This window comes from Siphateles boraxobius, unplaced genomic scaffold, assembly GCF_051911475.1.
Source record: "Siphateles boraxobius isolate OS27281-9 unplaced genomic scaffold, OSU_SipBor_1 48, whole genome shotgun sequence".
Taxonomy (NCBI): Eukaryota; Metazoa; Chordata; class Actinopteri; order Cypriniformes; family Leuciscidae; genus Siphateles; species Siphateles boraxobius.
This window is the reverse complement of record NW_027509119.1, coordinates 12,059,909-12,087,456: the sequence shown is the minus strand read 5'-3', so window position 1 is coordinate 12,087,456 and position 27,548 is coordinate 12,059,909. Positions and strand designations below refer to the sequence as shown.

The 27,548-nt window shown below is 37.1% G+C and overlaps 1 protein-coding gene across 24 annotated transcripts in view; it reads right to left on the bottom strand.

Moving 5' to 3' along the window:
• LOC143710812 (adhesion G protein-coupled receptor L3) overlaps positions 1 to 27,548 on the bottom strand; it is a 347,776-nt gene that overhangs the window by 70,927 nt on the left and 249,301 nt on the right. For 16 of the 24 annotated variants that reach the window (XM_077202032.1, XM_077202015.1, XM_077202025.1 and 13 more), the window contains 3 exons: positions 26,831 to 26,934; positions 25,673 to 25,858; positions 16,848 to 16,886 (listed from right to left, as the gene is read on the bottom strand). In XM_077202032.1, the coding sequence (XP_077058147.1) occupies positions 16,848 to 16,886; positions 25,673 to 25,858; positions 26,831 to 26,934 (329 nt within the window). The remainder of the gene's footprint in view (positions 1 to 16,847; positions 16,887 to 25,672; positions 25,859 to 26,830; positions 26,935 to 27,548) is intronic. The other 8 variants (XM_077202019.1, XM_077202029.1, XM_077202021.1 and 5 more) reach the window with 1 other exon arrangement.

Here is a 27,548-nt window from a genome sequence, read left to right as displayed (position 1 = left end):
ATCTCCATATAAGGGCTTTCCGCACAAACTTTTACAGACCCAACAGATTACAGACCAGCTGTACATATGCTTATCTGCATTTTTACGCAGAGGAACCTCACAGCTTGAGCTATTATGCAGATTTTATAACTATTTTCCTGTATATGATGTCATATAGTATAATATAAAGATGAAATATCACCATATAAAATGTAATCTTAACTTGTTTATAAAAGTATGTGATTTTGTGTATGTCTGGTTTCCGTAGTTCCTAAATTTTTTCATAAATTCGGAACTAAATTTAATATGAAATCGATAGATGAATCATGTAGTGCATTTGTGAATGATTTGAAAAAATTAATTGATCGAAAGATGTGAACCTTCATTCCCACTGTACCATGTCCAAAACACTGGTAATAACATGACAGATGGTACAAAACACACACACCCACACAGAGTTATTTAGCATCTGCCTCTGGCTTTCTGCAACCCCGGATACCAAGTTGTGAAAATCACTAACCAATCCGACACTTCAGCAACTGCTGCCAGTGAGTTTCGCAAGAAGTGGACGCTCTACAGAGAAAGAGCTCTTCGCTAAAAGCTACAAATTCGGATGAGAAGACGGTGCTACAGCTGTGGCTGATCATTCAGCCCTTTAATAATATTTAACCTCCATCATCAAAACCTCGTCGCTCGGCTCAACAACACTACCGCCAATTAAACATTTAAAATGCTATGGGCGAAAACTGCAACTGGAATGCTAATAAGGTAAAGCCTAAACATGTGCAGCGAATGACAGCTGGGAAACTTCAGTTTTGCTAGAATAACTGAAATCTAGTGAAGGGGAAGGATAGAAAAGATGAAACAGAAGCTGAGGTTCAGAGAACCACTCGCATCTTTTACCTCAAACTTTCAAGAGATGCTGATTTGCGCTCACTTCAAAGAAGCTCCACGGCCAAGGCTAAAAATCGACATCTGTGGAATTTTCAAGACATTTCATTTTCAATGTACACGAGTGAACAGATAAGACAAAGCTCTTTATGGGAGGAGAGGTCCGGTAAAATGCAGTATACCGCACAAGGACCGAGTGAACCCTTCGGCTCTCAGGGCTTTTGATCAATGGACTATGAAAGAGAATATTTTGATGCAGAGAAGGTAAACTTACAGGCGGAGCAGAAGGTGAATCGAGGTTTTTACGGGAATTGAGTGTGAATATGTGCCTTTATGTAATCAAGACATCAGTGTCACACTCCAGGGAGTCAACACTCACACATAATAGTGCTAGATGACATAATAGAATATGTCACCAAAACAACATAACACTTGTTGTTTTCTCTCTCCAAACGTGAATCATCTCTCTCCCCTATGCTGCTATGCTGCAGCTCTCAAATCTTTCAAATTATTAAACATGCCTTGTTGCAATATGTGGCAAAAAAAAAAAAAAAAAAAAACAGAAATAACTAATTAGTGTTGTCACAATAGAGTGGTGCAGGTATGACATCAGTTTGCAGGCCAAAACGCGGGAGCCAGTTAGCATTTTAGCACTTCCGGTTCCATCGTCTCAAAGTCAATGGGTTTTTTGAATGGGGTTTTGGTTAAATGGATGAAATAAGGTCTGTGGTGAACACAAGCTCAAGACACTTTCACGTTTTATCCTATATGACATAAACACATCATTATTACCCCACTCGTGATTTTTTGAAGCTGTTATGTGTCTTGAAAAAGGTGGTTGCTAACAAGTGGCTAAATGGGACTACAGAGGCTGCCGGGGAGATTAAACCTCATCACGCCGAAATAAAAGATAAAAGATAAACTCAGTCCGCTTTTACAGCATCGTTATGGTTATAATTGTGCTCTTATAAAATATTCTAACGTAAATGCTCTGGGAAAATGTTTTAAGATAAATACTGAGGGAGTGGTCAGAAGCTTAGTGGTGGTGACGTTGATGTCGAACGAATAGTTTGTTAAAAGCATACCTTTAGCTTTTTACGTCTGGCGACTGCATTTAGGCTTCAAAATGTATAAAGGCTGTGTTCATCTGTGATAATTATCTTGATGGACAAAACGTGCAAGTATCATAAACTTTTGTTGATCAAAGAGCTTGTTTTTAGCGATAATCTAAAAGCCTATGGGATAATCCTATTTGTTTTTTGTTGAGGGAACCAGCGTGATGCTAACTGCCGGTTAGCCTACAAAGTGTCGTTATGCCTGCACCACTCTATACCAAAATTTCAGTAGTCAATACCTATTCAAACCCACCCCCTTTAACTATTTCAGTATTTTATCGACTTTTGACAACACTATAAACATTGGTGTCATTAATATACTGGTGCAAACATCTCATTATGTTCTTCAAGCTTTTGTGTTGCTCGGGACAAAAAAGTTCTGGGTCTTTTTTCCCCCTGAAAGTTATCATTATGTGATGGAAATGACAACGAAGGAATTTTAGTATGTATTATTATTTTAGTATTATGTATATACTATTGTAGTTTTAGTAATGTTTTGAATTACCATTTTTTTAATTTTAGTTAAATTTTTTGTAATGTTGTCATTATTTCTCATTAATCAATCATTATCATTATTATTTTTTATATTACTATTTAGGTTTCTGTCATGTTAATGGACTTTCAGTTTGTTGTCATGGGTTTTCTTTGTTCTTAGTTTGTCTGTCCTGACCTAATTTCTCAGTTCGTTTGATTATTAATTTCGCTCACCTGTTGTCATAGCTTAGCTAATTGTTTGGTTCCGTTCAATGTCGATCATCGTTAATGTTAGTTGTGTTTATGTTACCTGATACCTTCCTGAGTATTCGGGTGTCCAATTAAATGACTATTTTGTGAGATGTCCTGTTTCAAGTCTCTTTGTATTCTAAGTCGTGACAGTTTAAGTTTTTATTTACTTTTATTTCCAGTTAGTAATTTAACTTGAACTAAAAAATTGAAAATGTTTAATTTAATAATTGATTATTATTTTTGTAATTATTATTTTATTCCAATTAATCTGAGAAATAATCGACGGATTAATTGATTACTGAAATAATCAGTTGCAGCCATACAAAAATGTTTGGTAACAATTTGTTTTACAGTGTCCTTGTTACACATGTTGCACTTAATAACTGTTGTAATTACTATAAACTGTGCATAATTACAAGCAACTAATCCCAAACCAAATCCTATTCATAACCCTATAGTAAGTACATGTAGTTCATTTATATTACTCAGCACTTAAATGTACAATTACACTGTAACTCGGACAGCTTATAATAAAGTGTAACCAAATGTTTTAATAGCTCTACAGTTAACAACAATGACCTTGCGAACAGAAATAACATCTTAAAGATTTCTGGGGGAAAACGGACAATGGTTAATTTGCTAGCATTATATGTATCCTAAAGACACGATTAAATCCAAATTTTCACACTTTTTATGACAAAGTCACAGCTTCATTGAGTAAAAGAAGACAGAATGTTAATTGGCTGAACTAATCCCGCAGAGTCACAGGTTTCGGTGGCATGGAGAAGTTTGAGCCGTAAACGCATTTTTATCATAACCGCACTAATCTACTGTTGCTCTCCGGGTATAAAGTCAAAAAATGTCCTGTCAGTGCACCAGTGCTGATCTATGTAATCCGTCGCAGCGCTGAACCGGCTCAGGCTATGAGCTCGGGCCGAACTGAACCGCTCCAGCTCATGGCTTACACAGGTTGGACCAGCCAATGTGAGCAGCTTACCACCTGACCCCAGATCTTCAACAAACCCCCGGCGGGAACACAAGCAGATTACTCACTGATCCCAGGTCAGGCTGTCTGAGCTCAGGGGTAACGTAATCGGGCCAAGACACAAAACGCCAAACGCTCTCTAATTCCAATTTATGAATCATCATGAATCACATTGTGCACAGAACAATAAATATTCATATAGGCCTAGCAAACATTTGGTGCTGATTGCAGGCTCACAATTAACTTAAACGTCTCAACTTTTGTGAGCTCCATGCTAATGAGAAGAATACATACGGATTGAGAGGAGTGAGAGATGTATTTGTGATGCAGATGAGCCTTTTAAATGATTCTGGGAGGTAAATGTGTTAGCAGAACATTAGAAACAACTGTTAAACTGAGCACTTGATCTAACATGACACAGATCGTTTGAATTAAATGTCTTTTCTATGAGCAGTCAAACATCAAGCAGGTTAACACAGAGAAAACAAAAACTATACCTATAAAAAAAAAATCACATTACATTAACTATGTTTTTACTGAGAATATAAAGGGGGAATGTGCTTAAGTGTCATGATAAATAACTTGACAATACAAGAAATCTAAATGGTCTTAAAATAAGCTGGATATAGGATCTTATTTAGTTCATTTTGACATTTCTTGACAGGTTCACCCTTAGAGCACACGTGTTTCTAAGGTCAGACATACTGAATCATCTCAGCAGCAGAGCAGAAGAAACCCAGCAAACTCCAACAACTCCTGAAGAGTGTGTGTGTGTGTGTGTGTGTGTGTGTGTGTGTGTGTGTGTGTGTGTGTGTGTGTGTGTGTGTGTGTGTGTGTGTGTGTGTGTGTGTGTGTGTGTGTGTGTGTGTGTGTGTGTGTCAATATCTGCTTGTGCTAATCTGGTGATTCTTCTCATACATACGAATGACTTACAGACTGCATTATAACGGCACATGAGTGTGTGTGGCTGATCACTCTGATGGTTATTAAAGGAAGAAAACTCATATTGTGTAATACAAGTTCTAATTTTAAAACAAATATTCCAGTCTGCTTTTTATATGCATATAGATACCAGCCAGACTCATATTGCACTGTTTAAAAAAAATGTGTGTGTGTGAGTTGCCTTTACAAGGAAATTAATTTAGTGTTTTTAATACATGTTCTCTATTTTATGCAGTTTTTATGTTGTGCATAAAGACACTAGACCAACCCATAATGCCCATTTTAAAGGCCTTAGGAAATAAACTCCTTTAGTTTCTGCAGTGTGTGTCTGTATGCATTTGCAATTGATCCTGGCTGACAGACAACACTGATCTTAGCAGCCTATAAAACAAGTGTCTCTCATACAGCATCACATTGGGATCAAGTAAGGTCACATTCATCTTTAAAACATCACATGCTGTTAAACACTGATTCTCCATTAAAGTCCATTTAATAACGACTGTGTGTCAAACCACAGCAGTAGGTTAAGTTGGATTTTCCAAGACACTGCACAAAAATAACTTTCCTTCTTAGTGTTTTTTGTCTTGTCTTCAAGCACAAAAACCTAAACATTATTAAATCAAGATACATTTACTTGAGAAGCAAAATTACTTAAGATATTAAGTCTTGTTTTCTGAAAAAAATTATCTAAATTGTGCGATGTTTATGCTTAAAACAAGAAATAAATTTAACAATTAAAAGTGAAAAGATTATTCTTCTGACCCCATTGGCAGATATTTTTCTTGTTTAACTTAAGCATATATTTGCTAAATTGAGCGAATTTTATGAATTAATGATTTATCCGAGCACCTTTTTTTAAACCATATAATCTTTTAAAAAAAAGCTAATTCCCCCTCCTCCTTCAAACGGCATCTGTTCTGTTCGGAGGGTGGAACTAAATACCCTCCACATTTGACTACAAACTCAATTTAGCTAACAATGCCCAACTTCCTACGATCCAATCAATTCCCGAGGACGAAATCAAGTCCCGCCCAACATTTTTTCTCATTTGTGAAGCCGTTTCACACGATGCAATAGAGGAAAAAAGCCTATCACAACTTCCATTTCATGCCGATTTTAAAGGGGTGGTTGATTGCAATTTCAGTTTTTTTCATTTTAAATAGTGTGCAATGTTGCTGTTGGTGCATGAACAGTATCTGCATAGTTGCTGTGGTGAAAGTTAGTGTGTTATTTTCACCCAGCTGTCAGGTCTTCTGTGTTCGGGCTTCCTACGGACGCTGTAGTTCGTCAACAATGGCAACAATTTATGTTCCAGAAAATTACAATCGTAATTTAGCTCTCTGTGCTGCGCATTTTACGAAAGACCGCTTCCAGAATCTCCACAAATTCAATGCCGGATTCAACAAGAAACTGTTACTAAAGCATGAAACACAGGGCCACAACCTGTAAGTAAGACTTAATCATTTTAAATGTATTTGCATGTATAATTTTAGACGTAATGTTTTAGTTTTTATAAAGGACGTAAACAAATGCCAGCGCTGGCTTTAGTAGCCACTTAGTTATGCTATTTCGTGTCTATGACAAACGCGTACAAACATTTTGGACCTGAATTTGTAATTATGTACTAATTTTGTAAATGTATTTTCCATGTATACTTTATGACATAATTTTTCGATTTGATCAAGAACGTAAACCAATGCCAACGCTGTTTGTTTATAGTAGCCAGTTAGTTCGATGCTATTTTGTGTGTATAAGACAAACGTGTATAAAGTTCAAAAACTTATATGTAATCGCAACAGCAAACTTCAGCTGCTGTTATCAGTGTACAGTATGGTTTGTTTGCAGGTTTTATTGTTTATCTCCATACTTATTACTGTTATAGAGGTTTTCACGTTCTGTTGGCATTTTAACACAGTTGTCACATGCGGGCTACACCTAAAGAAAACGATACACCGAGTAAACTAAGTTTTGTGAATAGATAAACGGTTGTTCATTATATTGATAAAACAATAACTTGAAAAAATGGTATTACTCTGTCATTTATTCAGTTATATTAAATATTTAATCAGGAGAAAACTGTATCTCAAAAGCAAAGTAGCAGCAGTAGCATTTTCAAGTAACAGTGTATCGAAATTCTTATATAATAATAGTAGAATTGAATAACAATAATACAAAAATGTACCATTCAGAAACGTTTTGTAAGAGCCGTGTTTGGGGAGGTTCTGCTTGACTCTCTTCATTGCCTCTTTCTGGGTCTGATTCTGGCTCAAACTGATACGGGAGTATTGACACCATTATTTACATTTGACCGGAGCACATGCAACTTTCGCCCGTAAAGGTAATGGCTGTGACGTTTCCGGACAACGTGCGCCAAGCAGTTTAGCCAATTGCAACACACCAGCCCAACTAACCAATCTGAGCTCATTCCCTCTTTCTGAGGGAGTGGTTTCATAGAATCAGGAAGTCAACCGGTTGTTCAAATGACAGAGGAGAAAGCGGCTTACAATAAAGGTGAAATTTATGAAAAATAAGGCTTAAAAAAAAAAAAAAACGAAGACATGTTATATTGCACCCCATAAACACAATCATGCAAAGAAAAAAAGCAGTAAACCACCCCTTTAACACCTAAAAGCAAGCTGTTGGGGCTCATGAATATTAATCACGTTGTCGCATTCGCCCAGGGTGATTTGTTGAAATGCAAACAATGAAAGGCGGGCACTAGCCAATAGGATTACAGCTTGTGCATTAGTACCAGTCTAAGGGCCCTATTTTAACGATCTAAGCACATGATCTAAAGCTCTCGGTGCACGTGCACTTAGGGTGTATCCGAATCCACTTTTGCTAGTTTATCGACAGGAAAAATGGTCGGCGCACCTGGCGTATGGTCTAAAATGGTTGTCCCTATTCTCTTAATAAGTAATGGGTGTGTTTTGGGTGCAACGTGCAAAAAACTAATCATCTCCCAATTTCCTTTTAATTTGATTAGTAACTAATTAAATGACACATTTTACCTCAGTAATACAACTAAATACAATTACATTCATTTTGTAATTCAATAACATAATTTCACTACAGTTAACTCACCCCTCAACCCTGCATACATTTTTTTCTAATATATATATATATATTTCCTGTTAATGTAATCTGTACAAGTAGTTCAAACTAATATCATTTATAAAATATGTAATGCAATCATATCTGACATACTGTAAAGCTTCATTGTTAAACACTTCACTTAAAATATCTATATGAATTTCTTAGAATTTGTTTTGAATTGCAATTCTGCATCCTTTAATTCAAATTCGAATTGTAATTCTAGATCCTGTTTTTGACATCAATTCAAATTCAATTCAAAATCAAGAATTGAATTGGAATTTAGGAGTCATTGTCAATTCAATTCTGAATTGTGCACAAGCCTGGCGCCTATAGGCGGGTCCACAACACGCATACTCTCTGCTGTACATAAAGATATAGTGGAATTCGGCTTGTCCCGTATATATGGTCTGCTCGCTCGCTTTAACCTTGAGCTCGAGCAGATCCGTTTCCTTGCTAGAGAAGCGTTCAGCTTTTCCGCTTGCAAATTCCGCCATGTAAACAGCGAATCCACCATGGCTCGAGCGCAATTGGCTTTTAAAGGGAATGGGAGATGATACTCGGATTAGTTTTTTGCACGTTGCACCCAAAACACACCCATTACTTATTAAGAGAATAGGGACAACCATTTTAGACCATACGCCAGGTGCGCCGACCATTTTTCCTGTCGTTAAACTAGCAAAAGTGGATTCGGATACGCCCTAAGTGCACGTACGCCGTGAGCTTCAGATCATGTGCTTAGATCGTTAAAATAGGGCCCTTTGACTCATACTAATGCACAAGCTGTAATCCTATTGGCTAGTGCCCGCCTTTCATTTCAAAATTGGTGTCCTTAAAGGTTGGATTTTTGCTCATGTTTTAAATTAAGGCATTAATTTAACATTAAGATGATTTTTTTATGCCTCTTTTTAGCCAACTTTAGCATGGGTGTGTTCACTTATGCTAGGCACTGTTTTACAAAATGGCAATTCAAAGTGCTTTACTGGCAAATTGAAAAATCATGAAGAAAAAAGTCAGCTCACACAATAATGCCTACATGATACATTTTTACTGATAAAAAAAAAAAGACATTTTGAAGAATCTGTATGCAGCTCTTTTTTTGCTCCATACAATGACTACTCCAAAATGTTGACTACTTTACATTTTAATTGCAAAAGGAGAAATTGGTCTCCTTAAAATTGCTTGGGAAAACATTATTGAACATTTCTCCTTTTACAATTCTTATCATATGTGTATCATAATATGGGTTTCATATCATAAAATCATATGGGTTTAGAACACAGTTTCTACGTGATGAAAATTTCCATTTGAGCAGCTATTTAAGTGTAACAGAAAATAGTTGCTATGTACATATAAAAGTTTATAAATATATTTAGCAGATGCTTTTATCCAAAGCATAAACAATTCATCACATGGCCAACAATATTCACAGCATACAATGTGATATTTATTAGAAAGCTAAAAATGGTAAAAAAAAATTATAATCCCATATAAATAGTACTACTAATAACAACTTTTTTGAAATTGAAAAAGAAGGCTGTTGTTTGTGAACATACACACTGAGAAATATATAGAATAACCTTTTATACAATTTTCATCTTGACAGGCTGCAGTGCCTGCAAGAGCTTTGCAAGTGTATAAACATCTCTTTCCATCAGAACAACATCTGGTGCAGCTCAGTTTGCTGTGGGTCGTTTATTGATCGTGAAAGGGCATCAATAGTTTAAACATCAGAACCATTTCCCCTTAGAAAAACACACTCTGTACCCGTAATGTACACGGAGCTTTGTGAAGGTCTTTGGTTTCTGAACACCGCGCAAGAAATCTATTCTTAACTCTGGATCAGGTCGGTTATTGATCCATCACTGTTATTAATAAGTCAAACACTGTGCTGGTGCACAAAAGAAATATAATAACGAAAAAATAAATCTCTGCACTTCTCAACTCTCAGTGGAAATACACTGGTCTTCCTTCTCTTCGACTGAGCAGTGAAAGCAAATCCACTGATTTATTCTCATTAAATTCTTAGAATCTGTTATAGTACTTAGATAAAAAGCCTTTCTGATTTGTATGTAAGATGTTTTCTGACATAAATAACATGTACTATGTATCATGCAGAATTCACACTTTTGTGATGTCTTCATACTTGGTTTGCTTGCTTGAACAAAACTTGAATTCAATTTCCATCAATAATTAAAAGGTAAGAAAAAAAAGCATTTACAATGCGAGTAAATCATTTGATAATACGACTAAATCTTCACTTTGGTCGACTAAATAATGCCTATCATCATGAGCCATTGGCTTGTAAATTCTTAGATTTATTCGCAAGTAGTCTTTGGTATAAATTTAGCATAGATATATTTTCACTCGCTGAACAATCTGACTGAGTATGAAAGCTTGTTTCCGCCACATAAAAATTAAATAAAAAAGGTATTTGCGACTTTTTATCTCACAATTCTGACTTTTTCTCACAATTGCGAGTTTACATCTCACAATTCAGACTTTTTATCTCAGAACTGCGTGATATAAAGTCCCGATTCTAAGGAAACTAATTAGCGCATGGTCTAAAGTGCATGGTGCCAGTTTGCTAGTTTAACGACGGAAAAAATGGTCAGCGCACCCGGCACATGGCCTAAAAGGGTTGTCTTTATTCTCTTAATGAGTAATGGATGTGTTTTCTGCGTAACGTGCAATAAATCAATCAGAGTCTCATCTTCCATTCCCTTTAAATGCCAGTTGCGCTCGCACCATCGCGGATTCGCTATTTACATGGCGGAATTTGATAGTGGAAAGCCTGAAGTCTCCAAAGCGAAAACGGATCTGCTCATGCGTGAGGTTAAAGCAAGCGAACAGACCATTTACGGGAAAAGCCGGATTCCACTATATTTATGTACACAAAAATAATCTTGTAATTTTTTTTTATTTATTTTTTTACTTTTTTTTTTAAATATTTGGCATGTTTGTGTGCTGCTGCCCCTGTGTGTTTAATAAGCAGAGTGTTTGCGCTTTGTGGACCCGCCAATAGGCGCACATTAATATACCACGCTCTTTAAATAACAAAAAAAAAATTGTGGCATTGACTTTAAGCTAGGTTCTTGTTTGTCAATTATGCAGTCTTTTTCAGTTTCCTCAAAATAGCAACGTGCCAACATGGTGCCTGAACACACCTGGTTTTCAGACCAGCACACACCTGGGCGCAAATGCATTTGCTATTTAAACAACGGTGCAGGACTGTCACAACCACTCCAGGCTCCACCCTTTCACAATCACAACGCACTCCCTCTCCTGAGTACTGATTACATACCTGCACATCACGCACCTGCACTTCATCAGTACTGCAATCACCTCCAGCATTTAAGTCACTCACTCACTCTCTCACTCTCAGTATTTGTCCGGTATCGTTTGCAACTAGACGCTTTATGCTCTGCTTACCTCCTGGACTTCCCAAAGCTTCTTCCTCTCTACTAGAAGTATTCTCCAAGTCCAGTTGTTCTCCTGAGCCTCTGCGATCCCAGTGTTGCTTTCTCCTTACTCTCCTGCAAGTATTCGATCTGTGTCATCCAAGTTTATCCATCCGGATCTCCGCTCACCCACTATCTGTCATCTGCACTGCCGAACTTTCACTGAGTCATTCCAATAAGCACTCTATCACCAGCATCCTTGTGTCTGTGCCTTCTGTCTCGTAACAGAATACCCACAACCATCAAGGAACTCCAACGTTTCCTCGGATTCTCCAATTTCCACCAATGCTTCATCCTGAACTACAGTACCATTGCCAGTCCACTTATTCATCTCCTTCGACACAAGTCCAAGTCTCTGTCCTGGACACCTGCCGCCAACCAAGCCTTTGAATCCCTCAAGAAAGCTTTTACCACCGCTCCCCTCCTGGTTCATCCCAATCCAGAGAAACCGTTCGTTGTTGAGGTCGACGCTTCAACTACAGAAGTGGGAGCAGTCCTTTCCCAACAGCAGGGGAACCCAGGTAGACTCCATCCATGCGCCGCCTTCTCTCGGAAACTCAACCCGGCGGACGTCAACTACGACATCGGCAATAGGGAGCTGTTAGCCATCAAGCTGGCTCTTGAGGAGTGGAGACACTGGTTGGAGGGGGCACAACATCCATTCGTGGTGCTGACAGATCACAAAAATCTAGAGTACCTCAGAGACGTGAAACGACTGAACCCACGACAGGCTAGGTGGGCGTTGTTCTTTACCCGTTTTCGCTTCACCATTTCCTACCTCCCTGGTCCCAAGAATCTTAAAGCGGACGCTTTATCCCATCTCCATAGTCCGGAAGCGAGGACAGAAGAACCAGAGCATATCCTACCTGAAAACATTTTTGTAAGCCCCATGTCCTGGTCTGAAGAAACCCTACCCACCACCAATGTCTCCACCAACACTCATTCGGGTTGTCCACCAGGGTTACTCTACATCACTCGCACACGGCGCACTCCTCTCATCCACACTTCCCACACACCGCTGGGCACTGGCCACCCAGGGATCAATGAAACCCTCTCGCCGCTAAAAGAACGCTTCTGGTGGCCAAACATGGCAGCGGCCGTCAGATGGTACATGAGAGGTTGCAAGGAATGTGCCATTTCGAAGAGTCCACGTCATCTTCCCTCCGGTAAGCTTCATCCTCTGCCTGTTCCCAACAGACCCTGGTCACACCTAGGAGTCGATTTCATAACTGACTTACCCATTTCTGATCACTGTACCTGCATTCTAGTAATCATCGACAGATTCTCCAAGTCATGTCGTCTAATTCCCCTGAAAGGACTTCCCACCGCCATGCAAACTGCCGAGCTGATGTTCAACCATATCTTCAGAGTTTATGGAATTCTCGAGGACATTGTGTCAGATATAGAGGACAACAATTCATCTCCAAGGTATGGAGGGCTTTCTTCTCGCTCCTAGGTGTGACCGTCAGCCTCTCCTCTGGTTTCCATCCACAGTCGAACGGGCAGAAGGAAAGGAAGATACAGGAGATTGGACGATTCCTCCGTAGGAGGAAGGACTCTTGGAGTCCTTCCAAGAGTCCTTTGTCCCGCAAAGGACTCTTGGAACCAGTTCCTGGGTTGGGCCGAGTACGCACTGAACTCCCTGCGGCAACCTACCACGGGACTCGTAATAAGGACATGAAAATGATACGCTAAAACTAGCAATAAACACTTGTGTCACGCCTGGCGCTGCGTTGCGCCGGGTGTATGATAGAACCCTTTAACTTGGAATAGCGAGTTTATATCTCACAATTCTGAGAAAAGAAGTTATAATATAAACTTGTAATTGCGTGTTATAAAGTCATAATTGCTAGATATAGGGCCCTATTTTAACGATCTGTGTGTGTAATAGGCAGAGTGTACGCGCGCTGTGCACCCGCCTCTATATTACTATTGTGCCCTTTAAATATTTTTTTACACCCTTTAAATACTGCGCCATTGACTTTAGACCAGGTTTCTGTCGGTCAATGGCTCAGTCTATTTCAGTTGCCTCAAAATAGCAATGCGCCAACTATGTGCCCGAACACACCTTGTTTTTCAGCACGCGAGCATGGGCGCACAGATGGGAACAAATGCATTTGGCATTTAAACAAATGTGGCGAAAGACGTGAAAATGATAACTGCGTCGGGATGAAACTACCAAAAAACTTGTGCATCGCACCTGGCGCTGCATTGTACCTGGTGTATGATAGGGCCCATAGTCTTCTGCATGCATATGTGACCTGAATCACACATGTGAATGGACGCATACATTTATTGAAGTTTTGGATGCTGCTTAAATTATTTTTATTATGTTGAGAGCTTTAATCATGTTGTGCATGAGATCTGAAAAATATATATATATATATATATATATATATATTCTGACCATTGCAATTAAGAGAAAAAAAGTCAGAATTGCAAGTTTATATCACCCAATTAAGTTAAACATAAAGTTCAAAAGTTTTGTTTATGTGAAATAGAAATCTTTTGTAACATCATAAATGAGTTTTATCAATTTAAGTGTCCTTGATGAATAAATGTATTCACTTCTTATTACTCTCCATAAACTTTTGGACAGCATATGCACAACTAAACATTGCAGTAGATGTGGCTTTTTGTCACTTTTTTGCTAATTACTTTACAAAACAAACTGAATTCAAGTTAAATAATCCTCACAAAGTGCCATGGCATACTGACTTTGCTAAAATAATTTCCAGGTCACGCTTGCACACACATTGGCAAATGAGATTGGAGAGGTCTTACCTGCACATTATTGTTTTGAAAATGCTTGAAAATATATTATATATGGGACACCACTAAATGTTACACCTTCACTTCCACAAGTAATACTTAGTCACAGTCCACCATACAGATTTGTATTTAAAATACAAGCTCTAATGTGAACGCAGCATTACTAAGTCATAAAGAAGAAATGAGTATCTTCAGTAGCATCATGATCTCTGACATCTGAACTAACACACAAAAAAGCATCGCCTCCACTCGCCTCACGTCACATTCAGGGTAGACTTCATCAATGTCATATGCTGAAGGCAGAAACCGCGACCTCTGATAGGGTCAAGATAGCTGCTCAACAATCATCAAGTGCATACTGGGAAAGTTGACAATCACATGACCTGACGGGGGTGCAGGTAGCAGCAGAGACCAAGCAAAAAGCTGCAGGCGACTTAATCTGAGACCAGCTGTGCTTTCTGAAACCTTCATTTCTGTACAATATAAAATAACTTTTTCTATATAGAAAAATATTTACAAATTGCATTTCTTCCTGTGATGGTAAAGCTGAATTTTCAGCATCATTACTCCAGTCTTCAGTGTCACATTATCCTTCAGAAATCATTCTAATATGCTGATTAGCTGCTCAAGAAACATTTATTATTATTATTATTATCATTAATGTTAAAAAAAGTTAATTCTAACCTATAGCTTAAAAAAAGTGAGCTAGAGCTAAAACTAATTTACTTTAAAAGACAGTAAGCACAGCTGCTCTCGTTGATGCAAAAAAAATAAAAAAATAAAATGAAACCCACAAAACTATGGGTAATAATGAGGCCGTGAACAAAAGTAGATCTTACAGCATTTAGGTTCGTAGCTGACTGATAATTGTTGATTCAATTTGCTTAATTGTATTGAATGTGCACTTGTACTGTACTTCAAATATTAAAAGTACATTAAAAACTGTAGTTGCAGATAATATAATATTAATGAAATAAAAGGCCACAGAAGTTTACTTAAAGAGAGTCCACTTTTATTACTGTTCTTTTAACGCTTAAAGGGATAGTTCACCTAAAAATTAAAGATCTGTCAAGTTGTTCCAAACCTGTATCAATTTCTTTCTTCTGCTGAACACAAAAGAAGATATTTTGAAGAATATGAGTAACCATACAGTTGATGGGCCCCATTGACTATAGTATGGAGGGGGAACAAAACTACTAAGTCAATGGGGCCCTTCCAAATATCTTCTTTTGTTTTCAGCAAGAAAGAAATTCATACAGGTTTGTAACAACTTGACATATCTTTCATTTTACAGGTTTAGAACGAATTGAGGGTGAGTGAATGAGGACAGTATTTTCATTTTTGGGTGATATATCCCTTTAATTACCCTGGTGAAATAAAAATATATGCTAAGTATATTAGCGGCCAGACTAATTATCAGTATACTGCAGGTGTGTTAATAATTAGTTGACTTGAAGTGTGCTATTTTGAAACAACTAATTTTGTACTTATACTTATGCAAGTATATTTAAGTTGTAATTAAATTGTAGTAAAGCATAACTTTAAGTGTATTTAGTGTACATTTGAGAACTAAATTGGACCAACTTCAAGTATACTTAGTATGGCACTACATTCGGCACATATGCCCACAAGGCTATCGTAGTGGGTAAAAAGTATAGGCTCATTAATACCTTTGGCTTATTCCAAATACTACAAATTGCAAACTCAGCTACTTTGTACAAAATACAATTGTATACTATAATGTATTTTGAAAGTATACTTTCAGTGCATTGTTACAATGATCATTTCCTGCACACAGTTAAAATATACCTCACATATATTTGTAATAAAGTGCAAATAAATACACTTTTAAAAAATAAACTGAATTTTCACTTAAAGTATATTTTTCTAAAATATATTTTTTAGAAAATATACTAAAGTACAATTATTTTAAAGTGTGTTAAAAGTTTTGTATATTTAAAAGTATTGTGAAAATAGGTAAAAGCATGATGCTAATATACTTTCAATATAATTAAAGATAGTACAATTTTTGTTAGTATATTTGCAATGTACTATTGAAAAAGGGAATATATTTCAAATATACTTTTTTCACTAGAGTTCACTTTTAAAAACTGCACTTTACATAAGTTTTACCCTTAAAGTACATTTTAAATCGTTATGTTTTAATAATCTTTTGTGGTGCTTTAACGAAGTACACTTATTTTGACTAACATACTAAAGCACATGTAAAGTGCTTGATTATAATAACTTCAACTGTAGTGTGCTTTTCAATATATTTTAAAGTTAATATATTTAAAACGCACTAAACTGTACCTTCATCTCCAAAAATGTATATTTAAATACATGACATACATGTTTCAATAGAAATTACATTAAAATATATTTTAGGTTACCATAAATGCTGTATATTCTGCAGTACACTAATCATATTTCAAAGAACATAGAAATAATTATACATTTATATATAAAGATGTATTTTAAGTCATACTTAAATGGGTCACAAAATCTCTCTAAATGTCAATAACTGCATTTAATATAAATTTAAACTGCTTAAATTAATTTTCATTTAATTGCAATTAACATGCAGTTAAGTATATTAATCTAAAGTATACTATTACCATAATAATTAAAAGTATGCTACAGTGTACTTCTTTTATTCAAATAGAAGTGTTTAAGAGCTTGTGGATTATTGTGGGTAATTTGCAGAGGTGAAGTTGAAAATATTTCAAGGCCTCATTTGAAAACAAAATGACTTTACAAAAACATGGGGAACATGGCTTAAGTGCAAATGAAGAGAAATGCATGAGCTCAAACACACACACAGTGGGACGGAAGCCACGGCAGATGTGATGAAAGTTGTGTAAATATAAAGAGGAAAAATACCTGTACAAAATATCGACATGAACGCTCCCTTTTCTGCAGCTGAAAACCCAAAGAAAACAAGTTGCTTTAGTATCAAGCAGAACATTTGACACTCTCAAGGACTTTCACACCAAACACAACAAACCATTTAAGCAAATAATCACTGTGTTGAACAAAAGCAAATTCTCTTCCATAGTGGATGCAATTCTAATGCATATTTCTGTATTATTTCATGTGCATTTAATTATTGCACAGAGTTTAAGGAATACAGAATCTGTGTTGATGTGCAAGTGAAATGTACAAAGCGAATGTTCGTCCCCATTATGAATGGCTCCACGGGAATCTATAGTTTCTATTCTGTTCTATTTAAAGTGTCATTTGCGTTTGGTGTGAGAGAGGCTTTGAAAGCGCATCATTTACATAAATCACATCCTACTGAACCCAGAGGAAAAGATGAATCCACTTTTGCATGTATGAGACAGATCCAAAAATGTCAACATGTCAGAAATGGCCAGCTCAAAAGAGTGTCGTACACTGTAAGAAAAAAAAAATGTAGAAAACTCTGTAGAGAAAATTACAGGAAAATCACTGGGAAAATTCAATATGGAAACCTCCTTCATATTAATTCCAAATGGCATTTGCAACACATCTTACTTTCATATTGTGACATTTCCGGTTTGATGCATTCTATATACATTATGCATTATAGATACAGTGCAACCGGACATTTACAGTTTTCAACTATATTTTTCTCAACTATATCTATTTATGCAACATAGCGGCTGACAGATCAAATAAATTATATAATAATATTAAAATGGTTTAATTTGAATATGAATAGCATGTTATGACCTTAATAGTCATAATGATACAAAAAAAAGATACAATTGATAATTTTCCTTACATCTTCAGAACATTCAGATGTTTACAAATAAGTGTATTGCATGCAAAGATTGCATCAGTCACTGAATATGTATTTTGATTCATTTTAAAATGATTTTTTTCCCCCATTTGATTATGTACTTGTCCATACGAGTCAGTTGTGAACTTGCAGAAAGAGTCCGCCCACACTCTCTTCTGATTGGCTGAGATTTGTGATTGATTGTGTCGCCTCTTGTTGTCGTGTTGCATCTGGCGTGGACAGAACAAATCGCTTGTCATTAAAATCTTAACGCAACGTTTTTTTGCCCTGGTTGTCATTGATTTATTATAAATAATTCTATCTTCAGTGAGTTCTAAAAGAAAGAAAGAAAAAAATAAAATGTATAAATATTTATTTCACCAGATTACCAAAAATACATATTACTCTAAGGTTGTGTAACATACATTTACGTTCAAAAGTCTGGAAAAAGTCCTTTTTATTCATGCATTAAATTGATCAAAAGTGACAGTAAAGAAACTTAGAATATTACAAAAGATTTCTAATAAATGCTGTTCTTTTGAACTTTTTTATTACATTTACATTTACATTTATTCATTTAGCTGACGCTTTTATCCAAAGCGACTTACAATTGCTATGTATGTCAGAGGTCGCATGCATCTGGAGCAACTAGGGGTTAAGTGTCTTGCTCAGGGACACATTGGTGTCTCACAGTGGATTCGAACCCGGGTCTCTCACACCAAAGGCATGTGTCTTATCCACTGCGCCATCACCACCCCATTATTAATCAAATAAGCCTTATAAAGAAGTATTACAGTTTACCCAGAATTATGAACAACATTGATAATAATCAGTTTCTTGAGCAGCAAATCAGCAAAAAAAAAAAAAAGGTTTCTAGAGCAGCCAATCAGCATATTAGAATGATTTCTGAAGGATCATGTGACACTGAAGACTGTAGAGAGTAATGATGCTAAAAATTCAGCTTTAAATCACAGGAATAAATTAAAATATATTAAATATTAACAGATCTTACAGATCCAAACTTTTGAACGGTAGTGAATAAAAATAAAATTGGATGAATTTCCAGCAAAATAATAATAATAATTATTATTATTTTTATTATTATTCAACACTGACATAATATATTTCACTCATGCCATGACACCCCTGCTGTCACCAATGAGAGCAACACTCAAGGAAACCAAGCTCATTCCCAATCCCAACATTCCATGTTTTTACATTTAGACAGGGTAAAAGGTTTTTAATCTGGTTTAGGCCGTCTTGAAGAACCGGGCCTTCAGTTTGACAGCTTCTGATTATAGTTGTGATTGCGCACAAACTCTTCTCGTCCCCACATGAGTAAAGTGCATCGAGGCCTGAGATGAACGTGTGTGTGTGTGTGTGTGTGTGTGTGTGTGTGTGTGTGTGTGTGTGTGTGTGTGTGTGTGTGTGTGTGTGTGTGTGTGTGTGTGTGTGTGTGTGTGTGTGTGTGTGTGTGTGTGTAGTCCATGAATTATTGAGTCTCACAATAGAGCGAGGGATGGGAACAGATAAAAATAAATAGCAGGCAGGTTTGTCGTCCAATCTCTGCTGGTGCCCGAATGTTAAAGCGGGAGGATTCTGTGTGACGGCAGCCATCTTTAGCAGCACCTGTCTGAGATCACAGCTCTCCTGCAGATCAGCACATTACTTTCAGTCTTTAGCACCTCCTGTTAGCATCTCTTCAGGTTCCCTACTCTATAAAGTTTCTTGATCTTGCCTTTAGTGTTTCAAAGCCCTTTGGCTCAGTCCAATGTCGCAAAATCAAGGGATTCTCGTCTGGCAGTGTCTCAAAACATTTAGGCGCACAGTTCATGACTGTACGCCCGTATCTTTACAAGCTGAGAAGCACATGAAAGTTATGGATACCTGCCTGCCATGTTCTCATATGATAATTACAGTAATCCAGTGAGTGACATCCAGTTAGCATTTTGGAAATAAATAGGTTTATATTTGTCAGGACAAACAAATTACGAGTCAAGAAGGAGATGCGTGTCGCATGAAAAGGTCGAGTCAAACGAATTGCATTGTGCAATAGTATTTCTGGCACAGGGTCTTTCGCTAATTTAGTAGTTAAACAAAAAATTGGCATAATTTGAATCACTTACATTAATATTAGATGAAAAATACAATTGCCTTGGTAACTATCTAAAATTAAATAAATTGAAATACTACAATTACTAAAACTGAAATAAAAATAATAATAAATAATAATACAACTGACAAAATCACATAACAAAATTACTAAAAACAAACTAAAATTAAAACTGAAAATGCAAAAATCTAATTCGAAACACAATATTAGTATATTAATAATACCATACTAAAATATCACTGATTTCAACACTGAATAGTTTCAATAAAAAAAAACATTTTAATGACATTCCATGTAATTAAAACTTAAAGTTTAAAAAAAGAATATTAAGTTTAAGTACTAAATTACTAAAACTAAAATTGAAATTAAATAAATGCTAAATAACAATTTAAAAAAATAAATAAAAAATGACAATCATAGAACAAAAATTATCAAAACAAACACAAATTAAAATGAAAATTGAAAATATAAAAATAAAAGCTAATTCTAAATATTAGTAAACACGATAATGATATATATAAAAAATACAAATTTCACACTGAATTCAACACTGAAAAGGATCGATAAGAATAAATGCATGCAATTAAAATGCCACAATTTAATTTTTTTTTTTGTATCATATTGTTAGCTGAGTCTCTAGTGTGCTTTTGTTCAATATTTGCACAAGCCGCTGCTAATGTTGCACATTTCCCTCACTTATGCGGTTGGATTTTTTTAAAGACGTAGTGCCAATAGATGGCTCACTAGATTTTGAACAGAGCTGATATGTTTTAAATCAGTGATCTAGGTATTGAAGCAGATGTTGGTTGAGTCTGAAGCTCTACCTCTGCACTCACAGCAGCTTAAATCAACCAGCTGTGAAATTCAAAGGCAGATTGGGTTTAAAATTACCACTTACATTAATTAGCATGAAGGCGAGGGGAGTGTGACGCCCTCCGTTAAAAGGTGTGAGTGTGACGCTCACTGATCACTGCTGCTGTGGAAAGTGAAGTTTGCAGAAATGTGGGTGGAAAGAAAGTGTGAATTTCACAGAAAATGCGTTAAAACAGGTGTTTGTGTGCCACGGTTGGGCTTCCCAATCTGAAAATTACAGTCTTAAAAGCCAAGTTAATTAATTTTGAGCGTTCCTGTAGAAGCTTCCCGCTAGAAGCACCAAGGTCTTGGGTTTGATTCCCAGGAAATGCATGAACTGATCAATGCATTTAGTGCATTGTAGTCACTTTGGATAAAAGTGTCTGCAAAACGCAAACAATTATAATTATGTTATTTTACAGAAAAAAAAATGGCAGTTCTGAGTCCTGGTCACTTCATGTGTTTTAAGACCAGGGGCCCTATCCTTGGCAGAATGCAGTTATTATTTTTACATCCTGCGCCACGTTGTTTAAATAGCAAATGCATTTGCGCCCATTTGTGTGCTGGTCTGAAAACGAGGTTTGTTCAGGCGCATAATTGGTGCGTTGCCATTTTGAGGCAACTGAAATAGACTGAGCCAATGACCAACTGAAACCCGGTCTAAAGTCAATGTCGCAATATTTTTTTTGTTATTTAAAGAGTGTGTTAGTAATATGAGCCTATAGGCGGGCCCACAATGCTTGTACACTTTGTCCCATAGATGGTTAACATCGAGCAAAAGCAGATCCGTTTCCTCATAAGAGAAGCGTTCAGTCTTTCCGCTTGCAAATTCCACCATGTAAATAGCAATCAGCCATGGCGCGAGCACAACTGGCATTTAAAGGGAATGGGAGATCAGACTCTGATTGGTTTATTATACATTACATCCAAAACATACCTATTACTCATTAAGAGTATAGGGACAACCCTTTTAGACAATGCGCCAGGTGCGCCGACCATTTTTCCCATCGTTAAACTAGCAAAAGTTGATTCGGACACGACCTTAGTGCACTTGCACCGTGCGCTTTATACCATGCGCTTAGACTGTTAAAATAGGGTCCCACGTGTAAATGCCTGCGAAAACGCATTCGAGATGGATTTAAAATTAAACTGAAAGTAAGTCGCAGACGCTTAAAACAGAATCATCTTCATTGAAAGTAGTGAGACTAAATGATCTTACCAGTGCTGATGCCTATTGCGGCCTTTGATCTTAAAATTAGCTGATTATAAATAATTTGATTTATATTCGTTTTGCAGAAACACATTTCTGTATAAATGGAGCCGTTTTAACAAATCAGATATCTACCTGATCAGTAAAAAACGCATTAAGTGACCAGCGGTAAACCGGCCCTGTGCTGTCAGGATCCAAACTGTACTTTTTGTCACACCTGCTAATGGTGGATGCATTTAGAAAATTGACCAGCAATATACAGTACTGTGCAAAAGTCTGAGGCACGTTAGTATTTTCACCAGAAAATGTAATGTTTGGAAATGTAAACTAATATTTCCTACTGACACACTAAAGCAAAATAATAACGTGCCTAAGTTTTTTTTAACAGTACTGTATATTTTTATAGTTTTAAATAAATATGTTGGTCTTTAATTTGAGATTGTCTTTTGTAACTTGAGCACTTGCTTGCAAAAAGGGTCTTTTAAAGTTTGTCTTAATATAATACGTTTGGGGTTGGAACATTTTAATTAATTGCATGGTTTGCGAATGTTGCAATTCCTAAAGTTATCGCCTCATATTTTATTTTCTCACTGAAGCCAAATTTTATTAGCACTTGGTTCCTGGGATTGTTAATTTAGGACCCTGTGTAATATTAGTACACCTACACTCGCACACAATGTCTAAATAAATCGTCTTTGTTCACTGAGTGTCTGATCTAGACGTCAGCGTGTGACGACAAACAACACGCAGGTCTGGAGAAAATAACGTCAAAGCGAACCTCTTTAACTCCACAGAAACTTTAATAACAGCGGTGATTATTCATGCCGCATAATGTCCTCAGAGCGATAGGAGGCTCAGGGCGGTGAGAGTTTTTCTTCGCCCGAGTAAAACCTATTTTTAAACGGACGGCTGACTGCGAGGAGAAACACAGGGGATCATTCATCCTGACAAACACGGACATCATTAAAAAAACACCCACTGCTCTCCTTCTCCTGCTCTCCATACCGACTGCATCAAAGAGGAAGTTTCTCATTCACGCTTTATCTTGCTCACTCTTTCTGTCAATTTCTCTTTTTTCTTTGTCTTCTGGTAAAGTAAAAAATAATAACAATAATTATGATTAGCTTTTTCAAACCATTGTCAGACACTGACTCAGTATCACGTCTAAACTGGTCTGGTATATGTGTCATGACGTCCAATGGAGTTCAGATACATCTAGTTTGATTTTCAGCCTCAGGCGGCATGTCTAAGAACAGTTTGATGCATTTTGCATGTAAAACTCCACCAGCTCTAATCTGATTGGCTGGCTTTTACCTATTTTATTCAAGGTAAAGTTTTTTTTATGTCCACCTGGACGCAATATTTGTTGCCATGTTGAATTCAATGTACATTTCTGAGGAAGAAAAATGTACTGTATTTGACAAAGCTTGTGAGATTCATGGCACTGAGTCTTTGAAAGACATTCAAATGCACTTAATGGCAAGTTTTCAAGGATATTCTGCTAAATTAGCAGCACTTTGGCTGGATATGCAAGAGAACACCTGGATTTTCATCCAATTCTGTAAACTATTGATTAAAAGGGACAATTTTACGCAATATTTGCTTAGTGCATTGTGTTATTAGCTTAGAAACAAGCTAACATCATCATTTAGGTGTTGCACATCATGCTGTGGCTTGCAACCATACACGTCACATACACCATATACGTCATATACAGACATATAAATATGACCCACAAACGTGTAAGCAGGAAAAAAAACACATGGATTCCGATATTCTCAGATCTGTCTCAGGCCTCATTCATATGTGGAAATAAATCTGATATGAACCAGATACATGCATTTGTGTCTGCCATGTAAGAGGACAGATTAGATTCCCCTGTCAATGCAAGTTTATACGTCATTGAAAAAGCGATAGTGGCGAATGACGTCAACTCAGGTGGACACCAACTGCCATCACATGATTCTTTTCAATGGCGCAATGAAGGACGAAGGCTCAACCCAGTGGATTTATGCTGAAGTTTTATCTTTTGAGCCTTTGGGCCGAAGAGACAGTGACCTTTAAAGATGGTGTGGAAAGGAAAAAAGCTTTTATTATCATTTCATCTGCGTCCATTGCAGATCAGGAAGTTTACTTCCCTTTCGGCCTAAGCTTATCCGGGTCAGACGACTACCGTGGGTTGTTTCGCCAAGTGTATAGTGTAAATGCAGATATCGGATATGGATCACTTTGAAAAGAAGATGGCGTCTGCAGTGTAAATGCAGCCTTAGAGTTTTGTATGTTTTCACTGTTTTACAAAATAAGAGAACCCGAGTTGCTTCCTTCACTAATGAGAAAAAAAATGTCTGAGTGCACCTTTAAGTAGCCGTGTAATAAGCAGGATAATGCTAGTCAGATGGTCATTATCACAAGATAAATACTGACAGATTGATCAGGACTCCAACATGAAGCAGAGATTGTATTCATTGCTACTGCACACTCTGTGCTCTCTTTCTTCTCACATAACAGAATAATTTCAACTCAGATCAATATTTCATGTCCCTTTATTTATTTATCTGCTAAGTAGCTGTGTAATGAGCTTTGCACCAGGGTCTCGATCACCCAGTTAGGGTTTATTTCTGTAATAATGACCGGCTAACTGTACATCCATTATTATTCTGCTTTGTTTGTCCGTGAAATAATCAGTACGGAATGGACAGATGTTCTGACCCAAAGACTACACACATTTTACACTCTTTCCTGCACAACCATTTTTAGAAACCACCACTTTGTTGAAAGGCAGTGTATTGTTGTGTTATCATCCATTACTATTTGCCACATGAAAAACAAAATAAACAATGTTTGATTGTTGTCCAGATGTTCACTTTCTATATGTTAAATTTCATATCCTATGCCTATAATTAATAATCTGGACCAGAAAGACCATAAAGTGTTCACGTTGAATCCAAATTAACATTTATATTTATAAATGACTAATCATTGCAAAAATGTAAACTGTATTATCGCACAGCTCTATATATAAAGTTGTTTATTATATCCAACTTTATCCACATAAATGTGGTATACTCAAGATATATACAGTACTATACAGCAAAACTGCTTGATTTGTTTTATTTTGTCACAAAATGTAAAACTATCACCTCTGTTTAGCCTTCCACTGGACACGGACTTGTGATTAGCGTGGAATTTTCTCACTCAAACCACTGTTTCTTGCTGCTTCTGATTGTTTTTAAAGGGAAAAGCTGCCCATAGCTGCTGGTCTAGGATGGTTTTTCTCTGTAATAATATCTTATTGCTTAAACAAATTTGGCAAACGATGCAGTGCATATCGTGTTTGCGCTTTGGAGCATCACAGGTTTCTATTTACAGCATGTTTTGCAGTGTTGAGAAATGTAGCCAGTCACAAGCATATCTTGAACGCAATGGCCAATCAGAGGTGTTTAAGTTAGCACTGAACAAAAACGCAGGTGTTTTTGAGGGGGTTCTGCATGCTAGCAAATCCTCTCATTATAACTAAGTTTATATTTGTTATATATAACGACGCTTCGCGCCGGTGTCCTCATCACCCTGTCGGGGGTTTATTCTGAGATAATAACTGTCTGAATGTACATTATCCCTTTCATCAACATTACCAAGATTTTCTGTAAAGCTGCTTTGGAACAATGTGTATTGCGAAAAGCATAATAGAAATAAATTTGACTTGACTTGACATTCGACTGATAAATGTTGTGTTTATTTGATATTTTATTGTTGTATGATAAACACAGTACCTTGTTGAGGCTCCGGGCAGCGCTGTCTTTTCCCCCAGGGGTGAGATTCCGGAGCTGGATGTCCAGCAGGTCGATGAGGTGACCCATGGCCCGTACGGTGTAGGTGATGTCCCCCGCATGCATGTGGCCCTTGGTCTGTTCAGAAAGCTCACGGGAGATTATGGCAGCAGGTTCACCAGCTCTGATCTACAACACACACACACACACACACACACACACACACACACACACACACACACACACACACATACACACACACACACACACACACACACACACACAGTGAACACTGAGTCAAAACTCTTCACACAAACTGGAGAGAATGTGTGTTCGTGTGTGTGTGTGTGTGTGTGTGTGTGTGTGTGTGTGTGTGTGTGTGTGTGTGTGTGTGTGTGTGTGTGTGTGTGTGTGTGTGTGTGTGTAGACACACTGTAATACTTTTCAGGGGGATCAACCAACAATTTGCTTAGTCACCGCTCTGTTTGCGTATTAAGCTGGCATAAGAGAACGTGTTTAGCATAGGACGAATTGCACACATCACCTTTAACAAAACATTTCACTTCAAAATAATAATCTTTTGAATGTTTGTTTTTTATCTGGTTCATTTACACGAACCATCTGAATGAAGTGATCCACTAAATATGCTGCATGAAAATGTATCTTTCTTACAGTCAGCAAAACTGAAGGTGTTAGATTAGGTGTTAGTGTTCCTGTAGCTGAAACAGTAGAGTGTGACGATAAACATTACCAAGGTCATGAGTCACTTAATTTCCAGTAAATCCATGAGCGATACTATGTACAGTATACCATGAAAGTCATTTTAGACAAAAGTTTCCCAGGGATGTAAACCTCAAGGCTATAAGCTTAAAAAGTGTATTTACAGTCAATTTAACCATAAGGATATTGGGAGATAGTTTTAAGGATACAAAATTACTAAGATAAAAACTCTAGCCCAGTCAGATATAGCTTAAACAATTATAAATAATAATAACAGTTATTAATAATAATATTACTAATAATTGTTATTATAATCTGTTAATATTGCGTGTGTGTGTGTGTGTGTGTGTGTGTGTGTGTGTGTGTGTGTGTGTGTGTGTGTGTGTGTGTGTGTGTGTGTGTGTGTGTGTGTGTGTGTGTGTGTGTGTGTGTGTCTTAAACCTTCTGGTTGATGATGTTGACCCATGTGGAGGTGCAGTTGCTGAGGTTGGGCCCCTGCTGGTCCCACAGTCCCTCGGGCCCCTGGCAAGCAAACATGGCTGTCCCTGCACAGAGAAATGAGCCATTTCTGCCTATCACTGTTGTGTGTTCATATCATGCTTTGTTATAGGAACGTAAACACATGCATATTAACGTTAAAAGAGTCCCGTCCTTCACTGCTTTATCCAGAGATGACAAGAAACACTGTGATCAAACGTCTGTGATCGTAAAAGAATGTGTAATTACTTCCTTTGATGGAGATAAAATCACTGCAGTGTGTGTGTGTGTGTGTGTGTGTGTGTGTGTGTGTGTGTGTGTGTGTGTGTGTGTGTGTGTGTGTGTGTGTGTGTGTGTGTGTGTGTGTGTGTGTGTGTGTGTGTGTGTGTGTGTTCCCTAGAGTGCAGTGGTAAAGGTCAATTAATGCTCGTGGAGGGAGACATCTCATTCTCAGCTCTAATTAGAAGGACAGAACGGGGGGAAAAATGTCGTATTCTTCCACTCGGGTGACTCTATCAGCACTCAGGTGCGATCACTCAGAGACACACACATTCACACACTCCAGATGTCCTGCTGCCGCCAGATCCAACAAAAAGACTGACAACAGAAATTTGATTTAAGACACCAATGTTCAATAAAGAAATACATGCATTATTAATGTGATAACAAAAATATATATATA